Below are 14,615 nucleotides of genomic sequence, written 5' to 3'. Positions count from 1 at the left end.
GATGAAGTCGTGACTCCAACTCGTGTTCAGTTATGGTAAGCTGGGTAAACTGTTTTGCACCAGCTTTCACCAATGTGGCCACGTAAACCTGTAGTTTTCCTCCGAACATTTAGTTCGAGCATCGTTAAGTAGTTATCAGTCTACTGGTTTTTACCTGAGACCATTTATATGTTCTCAGAGACTATATTGTGGTTATTGACCACTCAGGTGACATACTGGGGTCAGCATAACAAGCGGCTTTCTGCATAGTAGTATGTCATTGATGTAAACTAGTCCTGTATACCTTGTACTTGTGGAAATATTATTATTATTATTACTCAATGTTAAATGAATCCCACCAGATGTGTACTCTCTGGATACCACCAGACGTGTACTCTTTGGGTACTTTACGACCACTGCCCCCCCACCCCCCATCCTTTCCCCTGGGAGTCGCTGGGCACTGGCAACAATATTCTGATCTGGTATAATTTTCCCAAGATGTCAGCATACAGTGTGGGTGCCCACATCTAACAGTCATTGTCTTATGCTAATGGGGTGTTTCCATTAACACCATTATCATTATGTAGTTAAAGTATAGACACTAGAATTATCATGGTTAATTACTTTTGGTTAATCGTTTTCGCTTCTGAACACCGTCATGAAAGCTGACGTTGTTGAACTCTTTGTGGTGAGCCGCCGCCACCTTTACTGATCTCTCTCAATTCTCATTGTAAGATACCCCTCTGGGAATAGTGCATTGGTTAACATTCCGGGAAGTTTAAGTCTCTGTGAGAGCTATAATAGCTGAAAGGTCCTCTTGGGTGTCTCGTGGCATGTTCTTACGAAGGCACCACTGCTGTTCTTAACGCTCCTTCCCCCTCATGTGGAGATTAACTTGCGCCCACTCCTGTTCCCTCCCTGCCTGTGGTGTGAGAGTGCAGTACGGCAGCCAGCTCTGCTTCCTGCTCTACAACTAGCATATGAATTATAATTATTGTTGGTCATGGGGAAGGGCTAAACCCGCATGGCTGTGCAGTCAATTGTAGAGGGGGGGTTAATGGGAGGTAGCTCCAGCTCTTTGGATCGGAAACCCTTCACTGGCATCAAGGTGTCGCTCCCCCCCCCTCCCCCCCCGTTTGAAAGGATCATAGGTTAGCAGCACACTACTGATGCTTTCTCTCTCTCTCTCTCTCTCTCTCTCTCTCTCTCTCTCTCTCTCTCTCTCTCACCCCAGCCTGCCTTGCCTGCCCTGTGATCTCTGGTCTCATTACAAGGTCGATCATGTAGAATTGTTGTGCACCAGTGTGCCACTGTGGCACCCTTCCTGCATCATGGCTGCGGCTGGCTCTCCAGCCATGTGGCTGATCCCGCAGCCATGCAGCTGGCTCTCCAACCATGTGGCTGGCCATACCACTATGTGCCTCTAACAACTCTGTCGTTACAGCCGAGAGGTTGTAGATTCAGTTTCCGGGCAAAGCGGTCATGTACATGCAACCTGACATCTGCTGCCCCTGTTCACCTAACAGTGAATAGGTGCCTGGGTGTTGGTCGACTGTCATGAGTGGCATCCTGCAGGGTGATAGCGTACTGTAGATAGTGCCACGTTTTAAAATGAACTAAGGGTAGGATTATTATTATTATTATTATTATTATTATTATTTAGAAAACGTGGTAAAGTAAATGCCACGAGGGCCAGAAGAGTGAGAGGGTGAATAATGAGAACACTCAAAAGAAGAAAAACAACGCCAGTGGTGTAGTATTTGTGCTCTCTCGTTGAGAATGTTGCTAATGGCACTCTTAAAGGCAGGAGAGATACATACCAGAGCTGAAAAATATACAGAGGGGCATTTAATGCCTGCTCACAGATAACAGTAATGGAGCTATAATAACAATCTCTGTTTCTACAAGTACATGTTACAACTTATACAGACCATAGCTGACATAGGGCAAGTTAGGTTAATTTTGTCCCCAGGATGTGACCCACACCTGTCGACTAATACCCACTTACCTATTTTACTGCTAGGTGAACAGGGACATCAGGTGTCTTAAGGAAACACTTCCAAATGTTTCCACCCGTACCTGATGTTATAAGTGTAGTCTCTGGAGTGTAGAAGAGATACCTGATAATATATACACGGAAGATACTGGAAAGCCAGGTCCTAAATCTACATATTGCCATAACGACAATGTACTGAAGTGAGAGATATGGGAGAAAGTGCAAAATAAAACCAGTGACAAGCAGGGAACACAGTGGGCACAATAAGAGAACACTGCGTCAACATCCGTGGCGCAAGACTCTTCAACCTCATACCAGCAGATATCAGAAATATTGCCAGGGCCAGTAGAGAGGTAAATGGACCAGTAACTACGCCAGGTGCCAGATGGGTCGCTAACAGCAACAGGTTGATCGAACATTTATTCAACAGAAAATATCCAGACCGGGCTGCAAGAGTAGAAGAAAATGGAAAGTCACTTTTAACAGGGTAAAACCTGCTACATTTCGCCCTGCCGTGGGCAAAACATTTCTAACATTTTTTTTTTTTTTAGAAATATCACACTTGTAATTTCCACGGGATGTTTAACTACTGAACATTGTGGAGTCTGCTGGTGCCCTGCTGGAAGACCTGGGGCCTCAGGGGTGTTGGGGGAAGGGGCTCACCACCCTTCCTGCCACACTGGGAACTGAAGATAAGATAAGAGAGAGATAAGATTTCGTTCGAATTTTTAACCCAGCAGGGTTAGCCACGCAGGATAACTCGGGAAAGGCAGTGCGTCATCGAGGACTCAGTCTTATTTCTACTAGGGTCCTCAATGTTGTCCCCCAGGATACGACCCACACCAGTCGACTAACACCCAGGTACCTACTTGCTGCTAGATGAACAGGACAACAGGTGTAAGAAAACGCGTCCAGGCCACGGGGTCACCCGTGGCCTGGCCGGGACCCTTGGGTTGCTTTGACCACTGAGCTGCGGGTCACCCACGATGTTGTTGTGGAATTAGTAGTGGGGGGGATTACTGTGATGGCGAGAGTAATGCAGTAGTGGCGTGTTTTGCAGGTGGCGTGACTAATGCTATCCAACCAGGCTACTGACCTGATATGCCTGGATTTCCTCTTAATTCTCATTCTCTCTCTGTCTGACTCTCTCTCTCTCTCTCTCTCTCTCTCTCTCTCTCTCTCTCTCTCTCTCTCTCTCTCTCTCTCTCTCTCTCTCTCTCTCTCTCTCTCTCTGTTTCTCTGTCACTGTCTTTTTCTTTCTTTCTGTCACTGTCTGTCATTCTCTTTTTGTCACTGTCTCTGTCATTCTCTTTTTGTCACTGTCTTCCTCTCACTGTGTCTTTAGTCACTGTCTCTTTCACTCTGTCACTGTTTCTGTCACTGTCTTTCTCTCCCCCCTCTCCCCCCTCCCTTCGCAAATCATACTTAACTGGTTAGTGGTTAGAAGGTGTAGTGTTAGTGGGGGTTCATCCTAGCTGGCACTGACGTCACGTTCTGAAAACACACAAACATGACATGAAACAAGGAAACAAGTCAAATACATGAAGGTACTCTTGAAACAGTTCACAAAATACATGAAACAGGCCATGAAACACGAGACGTCATGATACGACAACACACATCACAAAACATGTAATGGAATGACAAATCATGTCTTGAAATGACAAGACATGCAATGAGACACATAATGAAACAAAACATATCATGAAACATCATAAAGCAACAAAACCCGTGAAACGCATCATATGTCATACCATGAAGCTCAAAACGCGTGAAACTGCCAGGCACATGAATCACGCCATGAAATGACAGAATACATCATAAAGCAGGTCACGAAATACACGAAATATTTTCCAGAACACTTCATGAAACATTGAAACACATGAAATCATAAAAAAAAACATGTAAAAAGTTATGACATGTCAAAAAAGCTATGTGAAACGCGTAACAAATCACATGACACTGGTCCTGAAATGACCCAGTACTTGAAAACAAAGCACGTTGTGAAACTGAAACAAATCATGAAGCTATAAAACTTGGCATGACACAAAACTCACAAGACACTTCATGAAACTATAAAACATGTTTTGAAATGACAAAACATGTCATGAAACGATGAAATGCGTCATGAAACAATGAACCACATCATAAAATAACAAGCCACAACATGAAGCAGAATACATCTTAAAATGGCGAAATGTCATGAAACAGAAGCACGTCGTGAAACAACGAAACATATCATGAAATGATGAAATGTTATGAAGCAGCAAAATGTCATGAAACCAAGAAACACATGAAACATGTCATGAAATGATGAAGTGTTATGAAACAATAAAATGTCATGCAATGGCGAAATGTCATGAATGATGAAACCTCATGATTGTTGATTGTTGGGAGGAGACTTGCCAGCAGTGCTGCTACAATACTTGCCAGCAGTGCTGCTACAGTACTTGCCAGCAGTGCTGCTACAATACTTGCCAGCAGTGCTGCTACAGTACTTGCCAGCAGTGCTGCTACAGTACTTGCCAGCAGTGCTGCTACAATACTTGCCAGCAGTGCTGCTACAATACTTGCCAGCAGTGCTGCTACAGTACTTGCCAGCAGTGCTGCTACAATACTTGCCAGCAGTGCTGCTACAATACTTGCCAGCAGTGCTGCTACAATACTTGCCAGCAGTGCTGCTACAATACTTGCCAGCAGTGCTGCTACAATACTTGCCAACAGTGCTGCTACAGTACTTGCCAGCAGTGCTGCTACAGTACTTGCCAGCAGTGCTGCTACAATACTTGCCAGCAGTGCTGCTACAATACTTGAAGATTGAGACACTTATGCAGCATATGGGAATCTTTATTCAGGAAACGTTTCGCCACAGTGCTTGCCAGCAGTGCTGCTACAATACTTGCCAGCAGTGCTGCTACAATACTTGCCAGCAGTGCTGCTACAATACTTGAAGATTGAGACACTTATGCAGCATATGGGAATCTTTATTCAGGAAACGTTTCGCCACAGTACTTGCCAGCAGTGCTGCTACAATACTTGCCAGCAGTGCTGCTACAATACTTGCCAGCAGTGCTGCTACAATACTTGCCAGCAGTGCTGCTACAATACTTGCCAGCAGTGCTGCTACAATACTTGCCAGCAGTGCTGCTACAATACTTGCCAGCAGTGCTGCTACAATACTTGCCAGCAGTGCTGCTACAATACTTGCCAGCAGTGCTGCTACAATACTTGCCAGCAGTGCTGCTACAATACTTGCCAGCAGTGCTGCTACAGTACTTGCCAGCAGTGCTGCTACAATACTTGCCAGCAGTGCTGCTACAATACTTGCCAGCAGTGCTGCTACAATACTTGCCAGCAGTGCTGCTACAATACTTGCCAGCAGTGCTGCTACAATACTTGCCAGCAGTGCTGCTACAATACTTGCCAGCAGTGCTGCTACAATACTTGCCAGCAGTGCTGCTACAATACTTGCCAGCAGTGCTGCTACAGTACTTGCCAGCAGTGCTGCTACAATACTTGCCAGCAGTGCTGCTACAATACTTGCCAGCAGTGCTGCTACAATACTTGCCAGCAGTGCTGCTACAATACTTGCCAGCAGTGCTGCTACAATACTTGCCAGCAGTGCTGCTACAATACTTGCCAGCAGTGCTGCTACAATACTTGCCAGCAGTGCTGCTACAATACTTGCCAGCAGTGCTGCTACAGTACTTGCCAGCAGTGCTGCTACAGTACTTGCCAGCAGTGCTGCTACAATACTTGCCAGCAGTGCTGCTACAGTACTTGCCAGCAGTGCTGCTACAATACTTGCCAGCAGTGCTGCTACAATACTTGCCAGCAGTGCTGCTACAATACTTGCCAGCAGTGCTGCTACAGTACTTGCCAGCAGTGCTGCTACAATACTTGCCAGCAGTGCTGCTACAATACTTGCCAGCAGTGCTGCTACAATACTTGCCAGCAGTGCTGCTACAATACTTGCCAGCAGTGCTGCTACAATACTTGCCAGCAGTGCTGCTACAATACTTGCCAGCAGTGCTGCTACAATACTTGCCAGCAGTGCTGCTACAATACTTGCCAGCAGTGCTGCTACAATACTTGCCAGCAGTGCTGCTACAATACTTGCCAGCAGTGCTGCTACAATAGCTTGAATAAGGCAAGTCAGGAGGGAGGAACTGACTAGTATTATAACATTACAGAACTGGAAGAATTTCTTAAAGCTCTTCTTATGATACATAGTAATAAATATCAGCTGCCATTATTTATTAATATGTATAACATTTTATATATGACCCTTGTAGGTTTAGCACTTCTTTATTATAAAATCATTTCATAAAAATAATTGTGATAGTGTACTGCTCAACCAGTGCCTGTTAAAAATATTTTAAGAAATAGAAAAAACCTATAACTTTTTACCTTGCTGGTTGTTTCCCCATCAAGGTAAGGCTGATCCAAGGAAAGAAACACATATACCATTACTCATTCAGTAGCTGTCTTACCAGCAACACAGCATAATTGAATTATTATTGCTGAATATACAATAATGTTTTCCCTTAGAATTTGTTTATATTTCAAGATGAGCATTACAAAATGGTATTAAAAGTACAGACATATTTTTAAGTTTAAATTCTTACTGTGAAATAATATTGCCAATATTAATTGTTTATTTTTTCTTTTACAAAGTTTATGATAAATCGAATATAACTATCACCTTATTGACACAAGCAGTCATTTTGGGCCTGGTCATGGACTGGGCTGTGGGGGTGTTGACCCCCAAAACACCCTCCAGGTATACTCAAGGTATAACCACTTCATGGGTGAAGCAAGGTACAGTTCTTTCTCTGCATAGTGTTTTTTCTTTCCAGTCTTCTAGCTGCTGGAAACTAGAGGAAGTCCGTGTGTTTACAGTGCAGTGCTTATTTCTGTTCAGATTTATGTCTTGATATTTAAAATGGCTATTCATTATGCTGTATACCTACAAAATCAGTATTTTCACAGCCACGGACAAGCCAGATTATGGGCTTGAGGACTTATCAGCAGCCAACTTGAAACAAAAGTTTGCCATGTTTGAACTAATATCAACTGAGGAAGAACAAAGGCCAGAACCGATACCTGTGCGCCGCTCTCAGTCGCTTCTCAACAGGGCTGCCAAGTAAGGACATCATTTCACTTTCAGTTAAAAAGTTTTATACAGATTGCTTGATTATGATTTCTCCTTTTCACTAAATAAATCTTTATAGTCCTGTGCAGCCTATATAGAGGTTTCACTTTTATTTTATGTTTTAGTTAATCTTCAGTAAAGTACAGGCACAGTAGTGTTAATTTCTCTCTTCCCTTTTCAAGGTTTATGCATTCAGATGATGATGATTATGGGGTAGAGAATGCTGAGCTTGGTGAATATGAAGAATATGATGAAGAGGAAGATGAAGAACAGGATGATGAAGAGGGTGAGGAAGATGATGAAGAACATGGAGATCAAGCCATAACAAAGAAGGGACGTCCAGTAAGTCAGATGTTTACAACATGCTGTACAGTAGCAGTAGCTGCCTTGTGGGGTGATGGTCTTTTCTTTATTATCTACAGCTCTCTAATTTGTATTTGTTAAATCATTCTTGTGCATTTTTTCTTCCTTCCCCTCATTTCCTGCTCCTCCCTCATATCTTTTCGCTACCTCACATATTTCGTATCCTCTTACTCTTTCTTTTCCTTCTCCTCCTCATATCTTTTGTGGCTGAATTTTAACCCTTAAACTGTCCAAGCTGATCTACGTTCACATGCGTAGTGCTCCAAAAGTAGATCTACGTTTTTTTTTTTTACATATTTTCAAATCTAAAAGAAAAAAAACGTAGATCAAAGTTTTTTACACGTTTTCAAATGTAAAAAAAAAAAAGATCTACTTTTTTAACATACTTTCAAACGTTGAAAAAACGTAGATCTACGTTTGGACAGTTTAAGGGTTAAAACATGAGGTTTCATGAAAAATGTTTTATCATTTGGTTCAATCCATGAAGGAAAATCAAACCTCTTAAATCTCACACAGCAACATACTAAATCTGTGAGTATTGCTAAGGTCACACTAAATGAATGGATTTTTTGAGAGGAAAGACTTTTGAATACAGTAAAACCCCTATATCTATGGATTCAGTTTCTGTGGTTACAGTTATTCATGGTTCACCGTGGCCCCCCAAAAAATTTTATTTAATCTTAATAATAATTGGCCCCAAAGCATAAAAGTAGTGATTGTGGCAGTTCTTCAAAACCTAAGTGCTTCCTGTCATTGAAAAAGTGATAATTCTTGACTTATTGTGCATAATTTATCAATTAAGCATTATCATAGGTATGTATGTAAGCAAAAACTGACTTCCATGAAGGGTTTGCTACTATCCATGGTTTCGGGTATCCACGGTAGGGTTTGGAACATATCCCCCACAGATACAGGGCGACTAATGTAAATAACATTCAGTCATTATCCTGGTAAACATTTGAATTGTTTTTAAAGCTCTATATGTTAGGATAGAATGTTTGTTTCCCTCCCTTGATGCTGGTGAGGAGATCTTGATTCAAGTGACTGGATCTGCTCTTCCCTTGGATCAAATCTGAATGCCTCCCATTTGGCCAGATGCTGTATAACCCTTACACGTTTAACCATCTCCATGATAAAGAATTTTTGTTAAATACACTTGCTTTTCAGACGAGCTTTAGCGGCTTGCACGACCTTAAAGCAGGTTGGTTACAAAAGAACCGACGAGAAGAGTTGTCACGGAAACGGAGAGAAGATTTATCAAAGTTCAGACAAATGCTTTGTGCTGTGAGTATTGTAATATCTGTGCAGGTTGTAGTGTATAAACTCTTCAGTTTAGAAGTTTTCCTACAAATTACTATCTAATTGTATTTACAATATTTTGTTTAAGATTGCATTACTGTACTTTTACTCTCAAATATTCATGGCACTCAGAGAAATACACAGCATTTTGTGCTGTGAGTTTTGTCAAACATTATTTTTAACTCTCATCTTTACAATAGAATTTAATTACCTTTCCTATGGAGATAATTTTTAGAATTCAAAATGGCAAGATAGCTTTATTTCAGGACTGAATCCATAACACAAACAATAGTTAAATGTGAATCTTGTTTAGAATATAGTATGTTTAATTTGCAAGTTTTTAATATTTTTAAATATTAGTATAATGCAGTGAATATATCTGGTTCTGAACAGAAAAATTCTAATGCCATTTAAAAAAAATTGGATTCTTATTATTTGATTGCTTGTAGGCTCTTAGAATATTCTTTTTCTTGTTGAGGTAACCCATGTTTATTTTTTTTATAAATTTTATATTAGAGTATTTCATTTTTTAGGGCAAGAATATTACTACTAGAGAAATGTTTGAATCTGGCAATTTTGAGGATCAAGATAAGCGCCCAAAGCGGAAGGAGCCAATTGCTATTGAGGGTCGTCCTGCTGCAAAAAATTTGAGGGAGAAGTTTGAAAGGGGTTTGTCTATGGACGAGGATGAAAATCATGAACGCAGAGAAGTAGATGATGTTTTAAAGAATGCAGGTAAGAAAGGGTGTTCAAACTGGAAAGCATAATTAATAAACCTTATATTACATACTGCAATGGGCTAGTAACCCCTTCTCCTGTATATAATACTAAATTTAAAAGGAGAAACTACTGTTTTTACTTTTGGACCACCCTGCCCCGGTGGGATATGGCTGGTTGTTGAAAGAAAGATGATATTGCATACTATTTAAAATTATATGCTCAAGATTGCCATGGATGCATCAGAAACAAATGTTAAAAAAAAAAAAAATAGACAATGGTAATTTTATATATCCATTGTACTTGTGGAAGAATGACTATGGGTGCACCATTGACCGGTGACATGACCTTCCCAAGCAAATAAGAGTGAAGAGATTCTAAAATAACAGATATGTACAGTGGAACCTTGGTTTTTGTCATTAATTCATTCCAGAAAGTCTGATGAAAACTGAATTCAACAAAAACTGAAGCAGTATTTCCCATAAGAAATAATGTAAATCCAACTAATCCTTTCCAGACACCCAAAAGTATTAACAAAAATTAAATTTTATAGAGAATATAGTTTTACATACAGAAAACAATGAGAAATAAATATAAAGGGCTAATGAAATAGATAAATGAACATTTAACCCTTTGACTATTTCAGTCATATATATACGTCTTACAAGCCACCGTGTTTGACATATACAGTGGACCCTCGGTTAACGAACTTTTTTCATTCCAGTAGTATGTTCAGGTGCCAGTACTGACCGAATTTTTTCCCATAAGGAATATTGTGAAGTAGATTAGTCCATTTCAGACCCCCAAACATACACGTACAAACGCACTTACATAAATACACTTACATAATTGGTCGCATTTGGAGGTGATCGTTAACCGGGGGTCCACTGTATATACAGTGGACCCCCGGTTAACGATATTTTTTCACTCCAGAAGTATGTTCAGGTGCCAGTACTGACCGAATTTGTTCCCATAAGGAATATTGTGAAGTAGATTAGTCCATTTCAGACCCCCAAACATACACGTACAAACGCACTTACATAAATACACTTACATAATTGGTCGCATTCGGAGGTGATCGTTATGCGGGGGTCCACTGTACTTATAAATTCTAGCAGCTTCAAATCAAGCAAGAGAAAGCTGATAGGCCCACATGTGAGAGAATGGGTCTGTGGTCAGTGTGCACCATATAAAAAAAATCCTGCAGCATGCAGTGCATAATGAGAAAAAAAAAACTCCAACCATTTTTTTTTAAATAAAATGCCGACTTTGTGGTCTATTTTTGTATAGCATTTAAGGTTGTATTCTCATTTTCTTGGTTTCATTTGATAGAATGGAAAACATATTATAGAAATAGACATGATTTTGATTGGTTTTACTGTAAAAAGAACCTGGAAATGGAGCTCAAAATAGGAGAAATGTTTGATTTTTGCCTATGTTCAAAAGTAAACAAATGATGCCATTGTCCAATAAATGTCCAACTAGCCATTCTAATATGCAGTCATGAATGGATTGACGTTATTTATACAATTATTACACTATTGCAGTAGTCTGCATAACAGTAAATCTTCTATTTTTTGTTTGAATAAAAATTCAAAATAGAAAGCAACAGTAATATCAGAGGGGCCTGGAGACGTGACTGATGAACAAAGAAAATGTTATTTTAGAGCCAGGAATGTCTGCATTGTTCATTCTGGACCCTATTTTGAAATTGTCATATTTTTTTAATTTTTGTGAAATTGGCGAAATTGCAAATTTCTGACCATGTTATTGGGTAGTTGAAATTGGTAAATGGGCAGTTTCTTGTACTCAATCGATAGAAAAAATGGAGTTCTAAAGAATTAGCTATGAGTTTGGTCGACTGGAACAACGGAATTAGCTGAAAATAGGGCTCAAAGTGGGCGAAATCACTGATTCATAAATATCGCTGAGGTCTCTAACTTTGCGAGAGTGTAACTCCGTCAGTTTTCAATCAAATTTCATTCTTTTGGTGTCATTACCATTGGGAAAATATTCTCTATCATTTCATAAGAAAAACTTTTTTTTTTATCATTTCATAAGAAAAACTTTTTTTTTTTTTTTTTTTTTTTTTTTTTTTTTTTTTTTTTTTTTGCGACACCAGGAGACACCTCAGGATTTGGGGTTGTGATAGTCAAGGGGTTAACATCACTTTTACCTTTATTGAAGACTTGTTGGCATATGGAAAATGGCGAAGAGGGAAGAGAGGTTATCTCTACCACCCTGTATCACCATCACTACCATCCTGTACCACCATCACTATCACCCTGTACCACCATCACTACCACCCTGTACCACCATCACTACCACCCTGTACCACCATCACTACCACCCTGTACCACCATCACTACCACCATCACTACCACCCTGTACCGCCATCACTACCACCCTGTACCACCATCACTACCACCCTGTACCACCATCACTGCCACCCTCTACCACCATCACTACCACCCTCTACCACCATCACTACCACCCTCTACCACCATCACTACCACCCTCTACCACCATCACTACCACCCTCTACCACCATCACTACCACCCTCTACCACCATCACTACCACCCTCTACCACCATCACTACCACCCTCTACCACCATCACTACCACCCTCTACCACCATTACTACCACCCTCTACCACCATCACTACAACCCTCTACCACCCTCTACCATCACTACCACTCTCTACCACCCTCTACCACAATCACTACCACCATCACAACCACTACCACCATCACTACCACCTTCTACAACCATCACTACCACCCTCTACCGACGAGAAACAAAGCCAGACTGACTCAGAACATGTGGGATGCTTTGTGTGGGCATGGTCGGACACGTTGGGTACAGCAGACCACTGTCAGCTCAATGAAAACCGAGGTGATGAATGAAAACCGAGACAAAATTTTGACGAAAAAAGTCATCAAAAACCACATTCGACGAAAACTAGGGCAAACGAAAACCAGGGTTCCACTGTACAGAGGATGGAAATGCTTATAGAAATATAGAAAATTTAGAAATGTCTTGTGACTCAGAAGAGTGTAAATTCTTCTTTCAACAAACTGGCCGTATCCCACCGAAGCAGGGTGGCCCAGAAAGAAAAACAAAAGTTTCTCTTTTTAAGTTTAGTAATGTATACAGGAGAAGGAGTTATTAGCCCCTTGCTCCTGGCATTTTAGTCGCCTCTTACAGGGCTTACGGAGGAAGAATTCTGCTCCACTTTTCCCTGGAAAAGTGTAAATATTAACCCTATTAAGTATTTACTGGTGTAAGGTATTGTAATTACTCACTACAATTAGTGTGCCTCAGTTTCCAGGATAAAGGACTCATTATCTCATCTTCTACTGTCTTCTATCTATAGTTTTTCAAGACTGAGGGATTGATTGCTTTATCTTCAACTGTTGTTGAAGCCTATTTAACTCAGTGGTCATCTCCCACCAAAGCAGGGTGATCCAAAGAAGAAAACACATTATATCATTATTCCTTCAATCACTGTCTTTCCAGAAGTGTGCTGATTTCACAATTCAGATTACTCTCCAGTTGCAACATCTCCACCTTTCCTGCAGAGTGCCTTTCCCACCTCCAGGACTTACGTCCAGCTAAATGGTTTCCCTGAATCCCTTTGTAAAAGTTACCTTGCTCATACTTCAATACATCTATTAATAACCACTTGTCGGTTTTCTGAACCATTTACCTACAAAAATCACTTGTTTCCATTCACTCTGATCTAACACTCACAAACCTACTGGATGCTCAAGTTCCTTCAATTGGTCCTGGGATGACCCTTTTCCCCTCGTACCTTCCACCCCCAGATTTATATACCCTCTTCATCATCCTCTTCCTCTCCACCCTTTCTACATGACCAAACCACTTCAACAACCCCTCCTAAGCCCTTTGAATTATACCCTTGGTTACCTCTCACTATGCATTGCTCTCAAACATGACATCTCCACTGCCTCTAACCTCACTGTAATATTAAAAACCCATGCCTCACACCCATATAAAATGTTGGTACTACTGTATTATGATACATTCTGTTTTTTTGTTTTCATTAACTATCATTCTACAGATGCTTCAACACACTACCCATGTTTTTTTTCCTTGCATCTGTTCTCTGGTTCACCTTGTCTTTCATAGACCCATCTACTGACATGTCTGCTCCCAGATATCTAAAATACATCCACCTCCTTCATACTCCTTCTAATATGATATTCAGTCTGTCAGTGCCTAGACATTTTGTACTCATCACTTTGCTCTTTTCTATGTTCACTTTTAATTTCCTTCTTTTACATATCTTCCTGAATTTGTCTATCAACCTTTGCACTTTGTCTTCAGAATCCTCCAAAAGAATTATGTTATTAGTAAAGAGATATACTATGCATGGATATATTAATTAATAGAATACATTTTTTGCCACACTCTGAAGTTAGAAAACTTTAAATAAGTTTCATTTCATAAAACATACAGTGCCATGATTGTTATACATGTACAATAATGATATCATTACAGAGACAGCTAGCAAAGCTCGTAACTTATTCAAGAAGATAGACTCAGCTGTGTCAGAAGAAGGCAGTGAGGTAGTAATGCGGCCACGTTCCTCTGCACAAGCAAGAAAGGAAAATAGGTTATCACGAGAAGTAAGTTATCTCCTGTATTTCTTGCCTACAACTTGTACACATATATCGGACTTAATGAACTTTACCTGATCTTACTGCATGAAAGACATTGGGTACTTGATAATGGTTCATAAAAGAACCTCAAGCACTCATGAGTAACTTTATATGGGTTTGGCAAGACATTTTTATTCTCTGTCCCTTCAAGAGAAGTGCCTTGATGCTGGTGAAGGGCTCTTGAGCCAAGGAACTGAAAATACCCTCCCTTTCCTTGGATCCAACTTGATTACCTTCCATTCACTAGGTGCTGTATGATCCCTGAGTTTAATACTTCCCCATGAATAAAATAATAATGATAATAATAATAATAATATTATTATTATTATAATCTCTGTAACATCATGAGGAATAACTGATTCTTGTTACTTTTTAAATATTTCACCATTTATCATGTTGATTTGTCTGTTTAACCCTTT

General features: G+C 40.4%; 1 protein-coding gene across 50 annotated transcripts in view; it reads left to right on the top strand.

The window, feature by feature from the left end:
- Window positions 1-14,615, top strand: part of LOC128692140 (trichohyalin) — a 219,903-nt gene that overhangs the window by 149,208 nt on the left and 56,080 nt on the right. For all 50 annotated transcript variants that reach the window (XM_053781172.2, XM_053781183.2, XM_053781167.2 and 47 more), the window contains 5 exons: window positions 6,968-7,121; window positions 7,313-7,472; window positions 8,661-8,777; window positions 9,326-9,527; window positions 14,036-14,163. In XM_053781172.2, coding sequence (XP_053637147.2) covers window positions 6,968-7,121; window positions 7,313-7,472; window positions 8,661-8,777; window positions 9,326-9,527; window positions 14,036-14,163 — 761 coding nt within the window. The remainder of the gene's footprint in view (window positions 1-6,967; window positions 7,122-7,312; window positions 7,473-8,660; window positions 8,778-9,325; window positions 9,528-14,035; window positions 14,164-14,615) is intronic.

This window comes from Cherax quadricarinatus, chromosome 15 (genome assembly GCF_038502225.1).
Source record: "Cherax quadricarinatus isolate ZL_2023a chromosome 15, ASM3850222v1, whole genome shotgun sequence".
Taxonomy (NCBI): domain Eukaryota; kingdom Metazoa; phylum Arthropoda; class Malacostraca; order Decapoda; family Parastacidae; genus Cherax; species Cherax quadricarinatus.
This window is presented reverse-complemented; position numbering and strand designations above follow the sequence as displayed.